Source organism: Dermacentor albipictus, chromosome 5, assembly GCF_038994185.2.
Source record: "Dermacentor albipictus isolate Rhodes 1998 colony chromosome 5, USDA_Dalb.pri_finalv2, whole genome shotgun sequence".
NCBI lineage: Eukaryota > Metazoa > Arthropoda > Arachnida > Ixodida > Ixodidae > Dermacentor > Dermacentor albipictus.
In genome coordinates this window covers 174042571-174062425 of record NC_091825.1, presented here as the reverse complement: position 1 = coordinate 174062425, position 19855 = coordinate 174042571, and the positions used below count along the sequence as shown (strand labels likewise).

Genomic DNA, 19855 nt, shown 5'->3' with positions numbered 1-19855 from the left:
CCTTTTTCAAGAAGATTATTATAAATCACATTGTGTATAGAGTTCGCACAGTACACAACAGTTTTATTCTGCACGTTGTAAAATTCGCTTCTGCGCTCTTTGGAAACTTGAAACCACCGTAATGTTCGACGACAGAACGATTACCACTCTTAAAAGTTGTCCGTGAATGCGTCGCGAGTTCAAAAAGTGAATTACACACACAGCTTCGCTGCGTACGTATCTTAATCACCACCGTTATGCTGCCGCCGTACCACGCAGAAAAGCTAGCTTTACAGTTTGAAAAGAGTCCCGTGAGACGATTTAAGGCTTGCAGTGCAGCACGTTTTATAGCACTGGGATCGCTTAATTTTTTGTAAGCTTTCTACTGAGCTAGGCAACCAACGACAATAAAAACAAGGTATGCTCACCTTTCCTTGAAACAGAATCGATCACCCTATTGCACATATCGGGCGGAGGACTTATACTCGTGAATACTTTTACTATATACTTTTACCATAGAGAAATGCTTTTACCAGGTCATCTGCCTTTCATTACGGCACACAGCAGTAAATTCTCATGTCATCTACGACACTAGGCTATCTGTAAACAACTAAAAAAACTAGATTATCCTATGAATCTTTTTAAGACAATTTTTCCAGTCTGTAGAGGCTAGGAAAGGGAAATTTATGCCGTCGATCTAGCATTGCAGCTGCCACCTATGCTCGTTCTTTACTTTTCTTGCACCGCTCCTCCTCTTGTAGTTTCACTATTCAAACGCAAAGCATTCGCAAATATGTTTTCTTTTGTATATTTGTGAATTTATACATTTTCCGCCAATACAAGAGCTTTGTGCCTGCCGAAATGGCAAGACAAACGCTGAACAGATCGCAGAAGCAGACGACAACGAACAGGTTATAACTAGCGCCACTCCGCTCGTACGTTCTTTCCCTAGCGGCGAAAGGGGCGAACTAGACCAGGCGTGCTGGAGGAGGGAGATCTGTGCAGGTCTGGAGTTCAGTACGTCGTGGTAGTGTCTTTTGATGTGTGCGTGCAGCCGTGTGTGTGTTTGTGTGTGTGCAGTTGGTTCTTTATTCTATGTTGCGGGACGGTGTGGGTGTGGTCCATGTTGGCCGTACAGGTGGCAGTTATGCAACCGAGGGATGATCCTGTTGAAGTGCCCGGCGGTATGCGGTTTTCAGCGGTCACGCCTGTTGCAGGAGTTTCACTCGACGAGGTTACCTTGCTGTGGTCAGATTCCTCGTTGGCGTTCCGTAATTCTGCTCGCACGGACGCGGTATGCTGCAAAAGCCGCTTTCGTGATCTATCGTCGCGACGATAGATCGGGTTTTTTTATTATTATAAGTAATGATCCAGCTGTAAGGCGCATGTAACCGACAAACGGAAGTCTCAGGAGAGCACCTGAGATTATAATAAAGCAGGCGTCGCAGGAACTCCAGGGTACCCAAGGGACAGTGGGGGGATCAAAGTTCGAAGCAGAACAGTACGTAGGTTGGGGCCGCCGAGTCAGGTCAACGCCTCCTATAACTATATGCCTGGAACGTCGCTCTCTTTTCCATAGGGAGCTCTCTGCCGAGTGTTGCGACCATGCGCCGCAGGACGGCGCGCGCCACCGTACCGGTCCCCATGGCAACCACTGCCGCCGCCGCCGCCGAAAGCTCACGACGCGCCAGCCGCTTGGCTGCCGACGTCGCTCCCGGCTGGCTCCCGGTAGCCGCGCCACCGGCGTGTTTACAAGGGCTGGCCGCAAGAGGCGCTTGCCACCGTACCAAAAGGAGGCGAGTACAGGCGAGGGAAGGGCAGCGCGTTTGCGGCTCACGTTCCAGGCACAGTATATTATAGGAGGCGTTGGTCATGACGGTGTGTGCCAGGGAGTGGTCGCACGGACAGCTACCCTGGCACGCGCAGCAGTGCCTCGCAAGGTAGAGATACCTTAAAGGCACCTGCGCCCATGATCTTTCTTTTGCCTCGGTGCAGTGAGCACGATTAACGAGAATAGTATGGAGGGCATCCGGTGCAGTCGCGAATGCGTCATGGCAAATGTAGCTCGCGTCGCCTGGCGTGTGTAATATCAGAGTTGGTTGTATGAGCATTATTCGTAATACGCTTTGTTACGGTACCTTAACGGAATGGGTCTAGAGGACGGTGTTGGTATATTTTTTTCGTACCGCCCTAATCCTATAGACCCGCGGCCCCCACTACAAACACACACACATACCCCCCCCCCCCCCCTTTTTTTTAATGTATACATATAATTCCTTGCCATGACGGATCATAGCCTCCTTTATTTTTGAAAAATAGAGGAGGCTATGGACGGATTGACCAGTTCAAGTTGTCAACTTGTCAGTAACTGTCATAGGAATCACTGTAATAAACACAATTCCACGATCGGATTGTTTACTTCCATTTTTGTTGTAACACTGAGGACGACATTGAACTTTATTTTGTATATGTGAGAGAAGTATGTGGATATCACGAGCTTAAGCCAATGTGCGATACACAGACAAAGCAGCTGCTACAACATGAACTGCATTGAGGGCCACACAACGCATACGTAATTAAAGGTGCGAAATATAGGGGGAAGCTTCAAAATACGCTCTGTAACACTGCAAAGTATAACATATATTGTATGTGTACAATAAATGTTCAAAAAAACAAAGCATCAATGTCCCATTTGCCTTCAAGTTTATTATCAAGTTCAAGTTTACTGAGGAGGAGGGAAAGAGATAAGAAGAAGGTAGGGAGCTCTAGGTTAACCAGAATCACGTCCGGTTGGCTACCCTACACCGGGGGTACGGGAAAGGGGAAAACAAAGATAACTGGGAGAGAGCGGAGGGAAGGAAAGAAGGAAATTGCAGTGAGTTCGCTGACGTGTGTGGCCTTACAGAAATTGCAATTAGAGTCACAAATGGTCGCACAAGCCCGTCAAGTTTACTGAAGTTTATTATTAGCATATGCACAACAGGAATCTACTGACACACCCGCAGTCAAGGTGGTTGTTCGAGATGTGCTGGCTGCCTCAGTGTAAGAAAAAGAAATTGGGTGAATGTCGACACCAGTGCCACTGCTTCTTGCCTCTGACCTGCACTTGCCTCCGCGGCACCTTTGTGCACAAGTGTGCTGGCGTATCGAGGCGTAGGAGTCATCCGAGAGAAAGAGTATCGTTTACGTGGAGAAGTGGCTGTTCACATTGCCTGTCGCTTTCCCTCAAATGTTTTCTTGGCGACTAGGGTGACACACTTGCAGTCAAGGTGGCTGTTCAAGGTGTGCTGGCTGCCTAAATGAAAGAAAAAGAAAGAAATTAGATTAATGTTGATACCAGTGCTATTGCTTCTAGTCTCTTACCTGCATTTTCCTCCACGGCCTCTTGGCTTGCAGAGTCTGTATGAGGGAGCTGCTGTGGCTAGGCGTAGGCATTGTCTAAGCAAATAGAAAAGGCCATTCAAATGGGGAATTATGGAAATAAATGCAGTTATGTCTGCTTCTTGCACTCTTCTTGCCTAAAAGATTTCAAACATAGTGTCCAGTACATACCAGCACTTTGACTGCTTCTGCTTTTTACCTCCAGGTGTTGCTGCGAGATCCTTAGTATGGCTGTATGCAGCATTGTAACATTTGGTGGAGGCATTTGAAGTGGTAGCCAATAATGTAAAGAATCATCCTTGTCTGCATGAATGCTTTCAATTTCTAAATGCAGTGGTAACTATCACTTAGTGCAAGGCCCCCCATATCTATGCAGCAAGTGCCATAGCTCGAAACTGAATTTTCCTTTATTGTTTCATGAGGCGTTTGATATGTCCACATTAGATGTGATGTGTTTGTTTTTATTTATCTCAGTGTGGAGAGAGCATCATTAAATTGTTTTTTTTTATTTTTGCGTGTCTTGTTTTTTGGTTTATTTCTGAATTTATCAAGCAGCTGTCTCATGATGCTAAAGTGACTTATGTAATGGCAATCAGCTTTTGTTTTGCAGAAAAACAATGCATTTCCTGACCGATTGTTTGACATCCCCTCACTCGCATAATTTTGCAGAGTATTCTACCTATATTGACTTGCTTGACCTCCACTAAAGAGTCTTGCATTTTCAAATACGACTCTTTCCTTAAAATTATTTGACACTTCTCATAATTTCTGTACCTTGGGCTTCTGATACTCTGCATTTCTGCTTGTTTCTGACTAGAAATGTCTTCTTTAATTTAGAGCTTAAATTTTACCTTTGGAACACACGGAAGGGCTTGCCATTGCATATCTGCATAAAAGGGAAACGTGTTTAATTAAACATTTGCAAAAATCCAATTGAAGATTGATGAATGCAGCTTGCAGTGTGATATGACGGAATGAGACATAAAAGTAACTCATCTCACTTGGTAAATTAAAGCACATATTAGTGTGATCTACAAGATACGTTACACTAACGTGGTGGGTTCTCTTGAAGCTTATACAGCAAAATAATCGGTGCGCGGGAAAGAAATTAATTTTGCATACCCCTTGTACACATGAATTTAAGGAAAATGAGCTGGAGCTGTCCACATGATCTACTTGTTTTACCTGCGAGTATGGTCAACAAAAATGTGTCCCAGCTGCTTAGTGGTATTTGAGATTATGTCAGTATTGCATATGTGCCTGTTGTCTAAAATAATTGAATTTTGAAAATGCTTGCAGGAATCTGATGTGCATATCTGCAGTTTATGGATACATGTAAAAGACTCAGCATCAAGTGCAAGTGAACGGTCCCACAGGCCCGGAGTCGATCATGCAAATAGATTCGCTGCACAAATTTGTGACCAGAAACGGCCCTTTCCCACTCTTTTTGTCCAAGCGAAAGCAGTGGGTTGACCGGGCTATCCCTCTCCGACGTACTGCATGTACCATTTCTCTGTTTTGTAAATTTTTCCCTCATCATGGTTCCTATATGCTCCACTGCCTCCTCTTCTTCTAACCAAGTACCTTGAGCTGTTACTATATACCTCTGCTCTAGGCTTGTCCTATTACCCAAGGAGCTCAGATGTTGCCAGAATTTTCTAGCTGCCTGTTTATCTTTTTCATTGCTCATTTTTGTCAGCCATTGGGACCCTCTTGTCTTGATTTTCTTGTTGATCAAATAGGATGCTTCCCTTTTGCATTTTATGTAGTTTACCCATTTCTTCTCTGCTTCTGCTTCAGGTTCTCCCTTACTTTTGGAATACCTGTGTTCCCTGGAGGCTTCCTGACGTTTCTTTATGGCCTTCTTAACCTCTTCATCCCACCAGCTCTTGAGTTTTCGTATCCCTTGCCTTGTTTTCCTGACTTGCGCCTTACCTAGCTCACGCTCAAATAACTTTGGGTAAGTCCAATCCGTTTCAGTACCCTCTGATATTTCCTCTTCAATTTGGCCGCTATTTCCACTTGGTCTTCTGAGTAAAAAATCACATCTGGCATTTCCTCGCGCGTCGTTCGTGCTTTAGTTTCCCTCTTAAAACTCAACTTGATACGTTTGTGGTAGCTACCTATACTTCTGGAGCCCTGTTCATCTATAATCATGGCTCCTAATCTATCGTACATCCTATGTGACATTAACGCATAATCTATTGTCGAGTGTCGACCCCCTACCTCCCATGTTATGATCCCGTCACACTTTTCAGTAGAGTTACAGACAACTAAGTTAAGCCTCTCACACATATCCAGCAGCATGTTACCTGTGGAGTCTGTGTACCCATCCATATCTTCAACATGCGCATTCATGTCTCCTAATACAATTACTTCAGATCCTTTTCCTAGCTCATTGATGTCCACTGTTATACAGTCCAACATTTTTTTGTTTTCCTCTTTAGCATTTGATCCTGTCCAAACGTATACAAAGCCTAGAAGTGTTTTCGTCCCTGCTACTTTTCATTTTAGCCATAAATGCTCCTTGCATTCCTGTTTGACCCTTTGCCAATTTGTATTTTTATGAATGAGTGCTCCAATTCCCCCACCCTTTCTGCTACCCTGCGCTCTGTTGCAGTATTTCCATGCATAATCAGGGTTCCAGGGCGGTTGTTCCATGTCCCTAAGATGTGTCTCTACAAACCCATAAACCATTAAGTTCTCCTGTCTTAGTTGTTCTTCGATTTTCTCCTATTTTAGCCTATTTCTGCCACCTTGCATGTTAATGAACCCTATGTCTGACTTAATTTGGCTCTTGCGCTTATTCCTGTCACCTCTCCTACAGTACCGATGTTTGCATGTTTGTGGCTCCTGCCTCGAATCGTCCACGCCTACACTGCTTCTTTCAGGGCTCTGGGTCCCCCTAAAAAAGCTGTTGCCTGGCAACCCATCCTGCCCTTTTTGCCCATCCTGCCACTTTTTACTTTAGCAGCGCCATCTGGCGTCCACCTAAGTAAGTTCCATGTGCTGCCCCTGCTTATTTTCGAATCACTGCGGAAGGTACAGTTTCCCTTCTCTAAAGTTGTTCTTTATTCTATGACGAATACGCCACGGCGTTGCTCGGCGCCACCATCATGCCTTCTCAAAAATCCCTAAACAATCCTGTCCCTAGGCACCTAGGATCAGGTCACGTGAGGGATTTTTGTACGACAATTAGACGCACGCAAGGTTTCGATAGAGTTATAAGGTGCTCTGTTGACTTGATAGACTATTGACTTGGCGGTCTTTGAAACCGCCCGTGTAGCAGCTCAAACTTGACCTTTGAGTCAAATGACTATTGGTTGGAAGGCCTTCCAAACGCCCGTGTGACACGGGTATTAGTGTTTCTCGGTATGCCCGACAAAAGTGAGACTTGGCAAGCAACCCAAGACACAGTCATTAATTTACTATCGAGTAGAACTGAATGAGTTTGACACGAATGCGATAGAAAGAGCCCATCGTTTAAGTGGTCCATATGTAAGTAAAATATGTCATCCTGTCATAGTTAAATTTTCAACAGTTAAAATAAAAGGACTTGTGCTGGTGCAGTGACCGAGGTTGAGAAGCCAAAACTTCTCGGTATCGGAGGGCTACTGTCAGGCGACAAGAACTGCACGCAAGATGCTGCACAATTATGCCAAATCATTGCCCGGTAGACCGTTTCAGCTTTGTTACATCAAGCTTATTGTGAACCACAAAAAATACGCTTATGAAGCTAGCACGGGTGAGGTTCATGAAACTACTACTCATATTTGCACCGATGGCAGCAGCACCCGTAACGAAGATAAGACGCACTCTTTTCCTGGTCACAGCCACAACCCTCATGCTTGTTCATCTTCTAACGCTGCACCTCTGTCACATGCACTGACATCTAATGCTACTTAACAATCGGCAAAGGGAAGTGGCCACGAAAAAGCATTATGTACTATCTCTGTGCTGTATATTAACATCCGTAGTATCATGATGAAGCATGATGCTCTGGAGGATCTTATTGATTCATGTGACGCCAAAGTGATCGCTACAACCAAGACATGGTTGAATTTGAATATTCGTGACGATGAATTTTTTACTATTTCCAAGTCGTTGCAAATTTATCGAGAAGGAAGACAGTGCAGTGGCACTTTGCTTGCTATTTCAAAACGTTTCAAGTCGTTCCTTATTAACCTGATGCCTACGTTAGAAGTGATATCATGTCGGCTGATTGCTAACAATAAGATGCATGTCTTTGGCGTCTGTTATTGCCCCCAGATATGGACATTAGCTTGAATAAAGGGAAAATCAGACATCCACCCGTTCGTAGCAATCGCTACAAAGGGAACTTCCTCGAAAGAAAAGCCCCATAGTTGAAGAAAAATTCGTCCTAGTCCAAGACTCGAACCCGGGACCACCGCCTTTCCGGGGCAGCCGCTCTACCATCTGAGCTAACCGGGCGGCCAGCAGATGGCAGGGCGAAGTCGAATTTGTCGACAACACGAAGCAAAGGCAAGTGTTTGACATAGTAGTTCTGTGGAAACCCGCAAGGTGTTTGCAGGTTTGCGCAGTACCCGCAACCGGACAGACAACTGAACCGAACCGCAACAGACAACCGGACAACCTGCGCTGTGTGCTGAGCCTCAGCAATTTCAGCAAGAGTATTGTGTGCTCTTAGTTTCAAAGAGCTCGGTGGATGCGTTGAACGGTAGCCCCAAGGCTACCTTGATGACTCGAAGGATGGTGGTATCGAGGAGTTTCTCTTCTCTTTTCTTCCAATCAAGCATAGCTGCAACATATGACAAAGGACGAAAGCGTGAATGAGCCTAATGGCACATTCCTCGCTTGTGCCTCTATTTCTATTAATTGACAATGTGTCGAAACATTCGTAGAGCATTCTCCACTTTGCCAGTTATCTTTTGTATCATCAAGCCATTGGATCCGTTATCTTGGATAGTTAGTCCTAGGACTCTGATCGACCCTACTTCAGGGATGCGGTTACCACTCATGTCAAGGAGCTCAATATGGCGCCTACTATCTTGCTCCCAGCCCTTGCGTTTTCGTACTGGCCTGGAAAGACGGTAAAAGAGCAATTCCAATTTCCTTGACGAGCATTTGAGGCCTGCTAGAGAAAGGCAGAGTTCCGTGATCCTCATGCATTCGAGCCTCCAACTCTCTGTTGCTGCTCCCAGCACTCCACAGAGTAACATCATTGGTATAAATGGTGTGTTCGACCCCCTCAATGTCCAACAATCTTTTGGCCATGACCAGATTGAACAGGAAGGGAGACAATATCGAGCCCTATGGAGTGCTCCTGTCACCTAGTGCATAAAGTTCTGATTTTAAGTCGCCAATGTGCAAGGAAGCGGTTCTGCTGTTCAGAAAAGATTGAATATAGCGGAAAAAGTGTTCCCCGAGATTAAGATCCAAAATGGCCTGAAGAACTGCGATGTGACATACAGTGTTGAAAGGCCCTATCTACATCAAGACTGAGTATGACCCTTGTATCGCAAGTGACCCTTTCTATGAGCCTCTTCTTAATTCTAAGCATAGCATCCTGGGTCGAAAGTCCTGGACTGAATCCGCTCATGGTGTATGGAAAAAGTTTGCTCTCCTCCACATGGTTCACGAGCCAGTTAAGCACAACATATGTTTTGCGGCCTTACCGAGACATGACGTCAGAGAGATCGATCTGAGGTTTGCAAGCCCAAGAGGTTTGCCCGGCTTGGGAATGAGTACCGTACGTGCGTGATTCTATTCATCTGGAATGCGGCCCTCTTTCCAGATTTTGTTGATCTGCCTGGTTAGGTAATTGACAAAATTATCTTCGAGGTTGTGCAGAAGTCTGTTGGAGATCCCATCGGGGCGAGCGGCAGACCTACTGTTAAGCTCCCGAATTGCAAGGCGAATTTCATCTTCCGAGAAATCTCCGTCAAGGGCGTGATTGGGAGACCGCAAGTATTCGACCGAAAGGGGGTTGAACGATGGCGTCCTCTTGAGCGGGAGGTACTGACTAGCTAGGTCATCCAACAGCTTGTTATGCGCCATTTCTTTTTTCGCCTTGTGAATAATTTTGCATAGTAGCGACTATTGAGCGGATTTAGACTTGGAGCCACTCTCATCCAAGAGATGTTTCAGGAGGCCCCAGCCACCGCCTTTGCGGAGTCTGCCATCCAGGGAGAGGCATACCTCGTCCCACTGCTGTCTGCATAGAACTCTACAGTGTTCCTCAATTTCCTTATTCAATATTGGTATTCTCTCCCTAAATGTCTCGTGTTCAACTGCTGACCTTTCCACTGTGCTAATATCGATTGCTTGGCCTCGAGGAGATGAGCGTGCTTGGAGTCCATCTTATCCATTTGGACGTCCATGACAATAACCCTCTCCGACGCCCTGATGTCAGATCCGAATTGCTCTACCCAGTTTTAGAGCGGCGGATAAGCTGTAGCGGGGGGCGAGTGTTGGAGGGGGGGGGTTCTCAATTTATGGAATTTGTCCCAATCAATCAGCTTATATTCCCTTAGCTTCATAGCGACTATCTCAAGTTTGATTGTTATTATATAATGGTCACTGCCCAGATCAATGTTGGTAATGTCCCAAATGGACTCCTCCATCCCCCTGACAAAAGTTACGTCAGGAGTAGAGTACCCGCACAAGGAGGTATCGCATCTAGTTGGATGTTTGGGGTCTGTAATAAGTGTTAGACTAAAGTCTGAAGCGTGCGTCTACAGCCTCTCCCTCTTGCTGATGGGGAAGGGGTATCCCCACGCTTGATGAGGTGCACTGAAGTCCCCCTCAACAAGCAGAGGAGACCCCCCAACAAGTTTAGTGACCTTGATTAGGATGGATTTCAAGCACTCTCTGGAATCTTTAGGACTGCTGTATAAATTGAGGAGAAATATGCTGCAGCTATTGCCTAGGTAACTGTTGTGAACAATCTCAACCGCAATAAATTCAACATTACTGTGTAGCGTGCGCAGCTAATGTTGGACATAAGGAATCTTCCCATTTATCAGAATGGTGACACCCCTGCCTCTATCTCCTCTAAAAGACCACCTTGTAGCCTGCGAAGAGATCAATCGTCAGTGTTTTTTGGAGCATAACTGCGTGTGGTTTTTCAGCCTCCATTTTAATTAACTGCAGAAGGGCAGCCTTTTTAGGACTGATTCCCCTGCAGTTCCATTGCCAAACTCTGAAATTCCTATTAGCTGGTACCACCCTGATTATTTGGAGATATCTTATTCAAATGAGTTACTGCGAGACCTGCCCTGCATTGGTAGTTTTTTGTGGCAGATTTTCTCCATGACAAGAACTATCGTCTTATTAAGATATGTCTTAAATCTTCTGCAGTCCGATTCCCAATTCCTCCTTGCTACACTCAATACGACTAAGTCGGTCGTTGATTTGTCTGATGCTATCGTTAAAGGTAGAGAGAGCCTCCTTAATTTCAGATTTCGCGTTGGTTTGTAACTGGTTTGACGGATAAAGGGCCTTCTTTTAGGGAGCTGGGCAATGGTGGGCCCTGCCTTCTAGCGTTATCACCTCACCTCCAGAGACTTTGGAACCTCAGTAACCAACGGACACTCCGACGAAACAAACTTGTTATGAGTGATTTCTCTGCGGAGCTCAACTAACTCTAGTGTAAGCCTATCGACCACCACCTTGAGGCTGCTAGTCACCTTTTCTAACGATACAATTCTGTCCCTCTCTATACTGCGCTAATGGCAGGAAGTTCTGCACTTTCTCAAACACAGATGAATATCTGCACAGGAAAAGAAATGGCAGCACCAGGCTTTTTCAATTAAAGCAAATATTTAAGTATGCCAAGTCTAGTAAAACATGTTGTTGGAGTAGTTGGTGCATTGTATTTAAGAAAAGAAACAGCCAAAAAAAAGAGACGCACACAGGAAACAGTGCCAAGGAGGTCTGGCAAAGTTCTCATATACAGGGGTTAAGAAACTCGGTTGCTAATTATTTGGGAGGCACACACAGAAAAGGTGGCATAAGCCGCATTATAATTTTTCTTTATTCATGCAGTTTGCCACAAAGCATGTGTTGTCAAAAACGAACTAAATTGCATCTAATAAGAGCATGCAGCCCTGTGTAATGCAAGTGCTGCAGTAATGAGTTCGCACATATGTTGTCCATTACCTAACAGATGCAATCCTCTGGAACATTGGACTTGTGGGGTCTAAAGTGCTCTTGGCTACAAAGGAATGAAAACACATGGTAGTGCAGATGAACAAAATGGCATTTATTGCACTTTCATACACAAAAATGCCAGCTAGCCAAACTACACACAATCAATGGAACAGGCTGAGGAAATGAGGGGGTTCGACTTGCCATGGAAGCATACCAAATGAATAGGTTTGCCCCATGCAAGACACCAATTCCTAAGTCAATCGCAAGTGCAGTCAGGTGAATGGAGATGCATTCGAGTGATTAAGAAAGGCTTTGCGTATTGGTGCCATGGAGCGCTCAAACAAGTGCGTGGTTGGCCTGCACGCAACGCTGTCCCCGTGCCAAAAAGAAAGGAAGCCAGTTCCTTTTGCAGCTGAGTACCCATGCCATCAGGTGGCGCCAGTATTAAAACACTCATGCCATCTCTCTCACTACTATGTAACCATGACTTCCTCCACTGTGCATGTACTAAGCATGGAAGCCGTATATTAGGACAGAAGACTCAAGCCATGCGGGAAAAACATAAAGGGATGTTCAAGTATAGCATCCTTACAGGCTTTAGTTTGGGTTGCTTGAGCATCGAATTACAATTCAAGTTTTATTTCCTTGAGAGCAGGAGCTGCGACCAAAAGCTCTGATGAGCTTGACAGGGGACCCGACCCATTTGGTGTGACAGCAATGCCATCGCTACTAGATACTTTTCAGTTGTAAAACTCCGCCTGGGAGCGGCGCGAGAACGTGGCCCTCTGCCGTATCCTCTCGCGAGGTGGCGCTGCCGCCACGGTTGGCCCGGTTGGCTACAGAAGCTTCCCAAGGCAGCAGCGCGCCGCCGACTCAATGCCAGTTTTTTTCTTTTCTTTTGCTGCTTTTCGTGGTGCTAAGTATTCAAAGAATAGCATTTTTACATTGTGCACTCTGTAAAAAGCAGCTAATAGGTGAATGAAGAGGACAGTGAGGCTTTTCATTTGTGGCATGTTTTATGTACAGATGAAAAAAATGATAGGACCGGTACAACGCCGGATTGATGAATTTAAGCATGATGCATCGATATTCACAAAAGACGCGCTTTCTTGGTTGCTACAGCTACCTTGTGACTGCTCTCTAGATGACAGTTTGTATCCCTGGAGTAAAAATGCATCCGCATAACAATGAAGAAATTCAGTACTTCGCACGTGAACGCGAACAAATGCTCTGCACAACCAAGAAGAGAAAGGCAGCACCCCTCTAGATCATCTAAAACCTTCCAAAATATCTCTCCGCAAAGGCCTGCCTCATCCAGGGAAGCTGACGCACTTTTGTTAGCAGTCTTCATAAAGCCCAGCATCTTTGGCGTCGGGTGCTTTAAGGAACCTTGCTTGAGACTTCTGCACTCAATTAAGTAACTGTTGCAGCCAAGTGCTGGGATTTCAAAGCTTATGTCCGCTATGCATAGTTCACATGGTGCGCCCTTTCTGACTTTATGAATGACATATCCACACAGATAATAAACAGCATTGTCCCTTATGTTTCCTCGAGCATAAGTGTGCTCATTGCAAGCACATTCTGGTGAGCTGCTTGGCTCCAGGCAACTTATCAAAGCCGCCTCAATGGCATTGCGAAAACTTTTTTTTTTTTTTTTTTACTGGCAGGCTTCTTTCAATTGCTTAAATGTGTCGATGACGCCGACGAGCACAGACAGGGCCTGACATACCTTCCACACTAGCACGTAGCGCTGTTTTAACAGGTGTATACAGGCTTAGAAGGCGGAATCTGCGGGAAGTTGATTACAGTAGGATGGGACTCATCACAAACGAAGGAGCGCACTAGTCCAATCTATTGCTGAAAAAACATGAGTGAGGGAATTTCCTAGAAAACAGTGCAACGTGTATGCAGTCACAACAAATGTGAACAGTGTGCCTTACCTCCAGTGAATCTTGATAATTAACTGGCTGTCGAAACATAGAGCGCAACTGGACGCGGCAGATCATCGACAATGTCTAAAGTCGACATCAAAGTTACTCGCAGCGACTTTGTCGTTTGTTGTGATGCAAAAAGCTTCAGGTTCTTTTGAATTGCACTCTGTTCTGTCAAGTTTAGCTGTTCCGAAAAATCTTTGATGACCTGAAATGATTAGTGCAACAAGTTTATAGCCCTTGGGAAATGCGCACGAAGTTCAAAGCCAGTGGCATGGTACACTATTTCGTCGTAGAATGCTCGCAAGTTTTTAATAAAACACAAAAAAAAACAGGAGTGAAAACAGACAAAGTGATAATTAGGAAGGGCCCAGCACCCTCCTTAGCTATCACTTCATCTCTTTCTCGTGGTTTTTCTTGTTTCATTGCCGTTTCATTGTTCCATTGCAGGCATGTTTGCTCACAAGGCGAGCAGAATTTTCCTGGCATACAAATCAGAAACACGAGCAAAACGTGGCACGCTGCTGCGCTCATCGGCGTCTCTGTCCGCCCGCACAAACGTTGCGCGCACCGCCCGCCTTCGGGCCGATAGTGTTGCGCGCGCCACCCCGCGGGCGCGACAGAAAGGGGTCAGGTGCCGCGGCGGAGTTTGACAACTGAAACTAATCTAGTAACATTGAGCAATGCAGCACACGCACAAAAAAATGAAATGAAAAATAAGGCCTAAAATAAATCATACAGACAATACAAGCACACATAATTATAAACAAAGATAGATATCCACCTCTACACATATATATAAATAAACATACACCAATCCTTGTTGGCAATACAGCCTAATTTGAGAGTTTGAGTTACAAGAAACTTTGAAATGTTTAGAAATAAGTTATTTAGGAGAGACGGCACTGTGTAAAGTGAGCAGCTGTGAAAGCACGAGAGTTGCCCATTACCAATGTGTTCACACATATTTAAGATACCTAGGCCACCAAATTAACTTGCAATGTGGTCAGTTGATGTATGAAAAGTTTCAGAGCAAAAATATGGTGGTGTAGCCACATTTATAGAGCATGCATGATTCCATTTGGTTCAAAGCTGTCTTGTTGCTGGAATTTCAGAATTATGCTTAAAAATTAACATTATGCTAACTTAAAATACAGCACAAATGACAAACCAAAATGATGTGAATGAATACTGAGCAAATACCTTCAATTTGTTTTCTCGAATATGTAGTGTACTGTAGAAATTAAAACATGTTTATGAAACTCTCGAGTCGTGCATTCCAAGTTAACCCTACAGTCATGTGTGACAATCTTTGGACATAATGGAGTCTTAATCTGTGACAAACATGGACAAGCTGTGTGCCACGCAATTTGCACACACTGTCACCTTGCATTGCTGTGCCAGTACATATTATAAAGTTATTATTCTAATATCTTTATTTGTTTTCACTGTGATACTAAGAGCAAAAATATGGTGGCCATATTTGTAAGTGTATGCAAGAGATAAATGCATTGTCATGTGATTGTGATTACATTAACATAGATCTCAGTGAACATTGCACTTCACAAAATTAAATTACATCAACAAGAACCAATGTGTCAATTATTTGAGACACACAAGATATATCTGAGGAAAGTTAAATGAAAATAAATAATTGTGTAATATATAAAGACCTAGTCAATATTCGTAAGTGCAATGACAATTATTTGAATGAAAGAGTCCAAAGTGATTTGTGTGCCTTCAGGGTTTTCATGAACATTTATTTTCACTTTTTTTTAAATATGGTGCTGAACTCTGTCGTAACACAGGAAGAAAAGCATATAATGTTATCCTCATGTAATTTGCTAATCACTCCTGCCTTCATACATTATTAAAAATTTGTATGTGCACAATAATTCAATGTCTCGATCTATTCACAGCATGAGCCCATCTCTGGTAAGAACGGAAGCAGCATTGAGAGGTCAATGGCAGTTCCTTTGGTCTTTCCTTGAACTCTGTCAGTGGCCTAGCTGAAGAAGTTGGAATGTATTTCCTTGAATGTGCCTCCTGTGCATCACATTTAGTGCTTGGAACTAAATGTGTGCAGCAGAACCTCGTTCGTACGTTCTTGGAAAAAAGAAACACAAGAAAAAACAGACTGGGAAATGTACAATCTAAAATCACAAAACAAATTTAGCAGATTCGACTGTAGTTGACATTTATATATTGTGAAGCATTGTGTGCATTGTTGCAGCATGAGACGCCGATGTATGTCGATCTAATGGGGACCAAGCGGCCCAACATGTATGCTGCTATTGCTGCTTCACCAAGGTTACATTCGCACTCCTTGACTTCAACCTGAATCAGCAGCTTCTTCGGGAGGAGAATTTTCGCAGGAAGCTTTGACTTCCTGCAACAACTTCGGTGAGAATCATTGCAGCTTGCGTCAGCTAGAAAACGCATCATACGATTGCAATTTGTTGATATACTGAATATTAGTGCCAAAGCATCGTGTTTTTCGTGAACATATCACAAGATAAAGAAGAAGTGTAACTGTAGTGAGTTATTTCTTGCGTTCTTGACTGCAAACATTGGTGGCAGTAAATCATACAAAATAGGATCGTGTCAACGAGGTCCTACTGTATAAGGTATTACGTAAAATTCTCCCTGTCCTGTAGCCTGTGCAAACATTCTTTGCATGAAGTGCTAAGAGTATGCGAAAACTCGTACTAGCTTCAAGTGCCTGACAAGTGCAGCTTACTTTCAAAGGGAAATGGATCAGGTGATTGCATATAAGAAAGGTCTCAATGCTTCCTGTGTGGATAGCCATTGCTTCAAAAGCCTAAATAGCAGAAAAATAAGAGAACCAGAAGCTATGGTAAGAGGGTGCAGAAGAATCATTTTCTGCATGTTTAGTGATATACCGTAACAACTTACTTGTAAGCTCTGTATTTTGCACTTGCAATCAAATGTAATGTTTTTGAATAATTAATATAGTGCCCAGGAAAACACGTTGCATGCTACTTAAAAACCATAAAAAGTTGTTTACAGCACACATTCATTCGCTTCAAAAATCAACATGTTCCCCCACATAGCACAGGCATATTGCAGCTGGCACTAATTCCAGCTAAGTCGACAATACTATTTTCTTTAGCCTGGTCTAACTTAGAAGAGTTGAAAGCCACAGCAACAAAACATGTGCTGTATCGTTATGATATTATTTAATTGCAGTATGCTTCAGTAAAGTCACAGATTATACTTGAGCATTTTTTTTTCTTCAGTGCTTGAAAAAATTGAAAAAAGTGTTGGAAAGCTTTATCACTATTTACAGGGTGGGCAAGGAATTTGAGAACATTACAACAACTTTAGAAAAAGCAATAATATTTTATAAAAAGATAAGTACATTTGTGCCCAATTTCCTTGACTGTTGAGTGAAACCACCTTGAGCCTCAAACACTGATTTAATTTGGCTTGGAAATGGCTGCATTGCTGAGAATTCCACAACAGGACCTTCCAGTCACTTTTTCACATTGTGTGGTCACTTGCTAGCCTACCTCATAAAGACATTCTATACCCACCATGGCTGCTTAGTGGCTATGGTGTTGGGCTCCTAAGCACGAGGTCACGGGATCGAATCCCGGCCATGGCAGCGGCACTTCGATGAGGGCGAAATGCGAAAACACCTGTGCACTTAGATTTAGGTGCAGGTTAATGAACCCCAGGTGGTCCAAATTTCCGGAGTCCCCCACTAAGGCGTGCCTCATAATCAGAAAGTGGTTTTGGCAATTAACCCTACAATTTAATTTTAAAGACATCCTAGATGCAGCCTAGTGAGTTTAAGTTATGGGAACAAGGAGGGTGTGCTTTCAGTGTTCTTATTGCTTCACCACAAGTGACTTGTCGCCATTGAAAGCCATGCGCTTTTTCTGACCCTCAGGACAGAGGACCTTGTGAGGTGGAATCTCCAAGTTGCCTTGGCTAGGCTAAACCAACTTGGAGCAACTGTATTTATTTTCATCCCTGTGTCAGAATGGCTACCTCTGAACAATCATGCAAGATAAGTGACAGAGCAGCTGTTGAGGATAAATGCCTGGAGAGATGTAATGGGAGTGTTTTCCAAAGTTGTGTTCTCAAATACCCTGTGCACCCAGTACTTCTGCTTAGCTTTTTTTCAAAACACAGACACTAAAACTACAACCTGATCTGATTCAGGGAAAACAGGGGGAATGCAGGAGATGGAAATTCAAGACAATGAGCAAAACGAGAACAAGGTGAAAGCGGGAGCCAACGTTTCAACAAGTGGACTTGTCTTTTTCAAGGCGACATAAGTCAAGACAAGTCCACTTGTCGAAACATTGACTCCTGCTTTCACCTTGTTCTCGTTTTGCTCAACCTGATCTGATGTATCACAGTATAGATTGTGGCCAATACATTTTCATATTAAAAATAAAACAACCACTGAAAAAGAGCAGATTTCTGTGGTGAGAGCTAATCCTCTGGAACAGTGCAGTAGAGATAAAGAGGGCATTTCTTCGGCAACAAATATTAGTTTGTTGCATTGGATATTAGTAAGTGGGTGATAACTGATGATGGGCTTAAACTGAAATACAGTAGTTGACTATTTTAGCAACCCTTCGTAACTGTGGAACTGAAGCTGGTTGTTCCTCTATAGTGTAATCCCAAGCCAAGCATCCCAATATGTTGCCAGAAAGCTGTGCAGCACCAAAATATATCATGCAAGATCCAAACTGGTGCAACTTGCTACAGCACTCACCAGTTTCAATTCCACAAAGATGTGTGCAAAGTATACAAATCAATAGAGCACAATTCCTGATGGCCAATGCCATGACTAGATTGCTGAAAATTACATCCCTAATGCACTGTTCTTAAGCTTTTGATTAAACACCTGATATACCAGCAGTACAGACAAATTCATTTTGGCTTTGTGTGGACAAGCACATATGTGTATTTGAGTGCTTGCTGCTTTTCAAGCCTTTGTCTTAGGGCAGGGCCTAGAATCATACAGTTCAGCAGCACAAAATGAACAGCTATTTCAATTGACTTAGCCATCAAGAGAGCAGGGCCTTTCTTCCATGGTAAACAGCAGAGCTTTCTCAATTTTCAGCTTCAGCCACTTGAGTAAATCTTGATCTTGGCAAACAAGGAAGCGCTCACTGCCTGTGAAACTTGCTATGGATTCATCCTGTGAGAAACAAGATCCTTAATAGAGCAGCTGCTCAGGGCAACCCCACAATGACAGTTTTTCTTGGACCTCACCTGTCTGACCCGTATGACAAGGCTGCTGCCAGAGATGAAGGGCACCGAGACTACGTCCTCCAGTCGGATGCTCCACTGAATAGTCCAGCCACCCCAGGGTCGACATTTTTCCAAGAGAAACACATGCCTAACAAGAGGAGGGTGAATGCATACACTTAGTATAAACTGTTGCACTCACTTCCACAAGCAACAGACAAATCCACAGCAGACTGATCTCACTAGGTGCAGAGCACATGCACGCCTGTCCTAATGGCACCAGAAGTGCTCGGCAGCACCTTGCCATTTTTAAGCTCATGGCAGCCTAGATTTGAGTGCCGAGGCCAGCTTCCCTGTGGGGTCTGCCAATGGATTACATGGCTTCTTTTCTTCTTTGCTGACAGGGTGAAGGGCACATTTTGTGAGTCTCCTGCCACCTGAATCTACAGCACAATGCCCCAAGGGTTAAGCTGATTTGTCAGGAGAAAGACCACATGCTTTCAACCACAGTGGCCACTGTATCTACCAAGGACTATCAGTAGCTTCTGCAGCAGCGACCATGCTGGCCATGAGATCAGCCTACAGTCCACGCAGAAATGAAGTTTGTAATGAAGCGCTTATTTCAGGCAAATGGTGTTACCGGTTATTTGTTGTAGGCTTTTTCAGTTGCTTCATTGGCTCCTTTTGCCAACTTCTGCCTTTGTTTTGTTGTTTTGTGCTTGAACAAAAACATTGTTTTTGTTCCAAAGGTGATCTTTGCTTTCTCGATTTATTCAGTTTTGACTATGCCTTCCATTGCAAGGTGGCTGAGCAACTGACCGCACGTGTGTTACGAAGTTCACCATGTTCTGTGAGTTTTATACATTGTACCACTACAAATAAAGATCAGTGGACAGCAAGTGCACCTGTCATGTTTTCACGAGAACCAATTAGACCAGCTTTCCACTCTCATGCAGAGAAACATCATGTTCTTTTGGCGTGACTTCCTGGCATATATAACCAACAATTAACAGAGGTGTCACAATGGTTCTATTTTGCTTATACAGATGACTTTCGTTAATTGAACTCCACTTAGTTTGAAGTTTCAGAAAATTTGATCCTAACAGAATGTCCTGGCCAGCATGCATACCGCAAATCATATTGACCGCAAAAAAGACGGGGACAGAGGAAGAAAACACATAAACAGCATGGGCGGGTTT

At 43.9% G+C, this 19855-nt stretch overlaps 1 protein-coding gene and 1 long non-coding RNA gene across 10 annotated transcripts in view; one reads left to right on the top strand and one right to left on the bottom strand.

Moving 5' to 3' along the window:
- Positions 1–947: 947 nt before the first annotated feature.
- On the top strand, positions 948–19471 carry LOC135897509 (uncharacterized). Its single transcript, XR_010563051.1, has 4 exons — positions 948–984; positions 1559–1775; positions 15658–15827; positions 19061–19471. It is a non-coding gene; the product is annotated as an uncharacterized lncRNA (long non-coding RNA).
- The window catches only part of LOC135897507 (intermembrane lipid transfer protein VPS13A-like), a 1023564-nt gene continuing 1018862 nt past the window's right edge, over positions 15154–19855 (bottom strand). For all 9 annotated transcript variants that reach the window (XM_070539327.1, XM_070539326.1, XM_070539332.1 and 6 more), the window contains 2 exons: positions 18681–18807; positions 15154–18606 (listed from right to left, as the gene is read on the bottom strand). In XM_070539327.1, the coding sequence (XP_070395428.1) occupies positions 18466–18606; positions 18681–18807 (268 nt within the window). In that variant the 3' untranslated portion in view covers positions 15154–18465. The remainder of the gene's footprint in view (positions 18607–18680; positions 18808–19855) is intronic.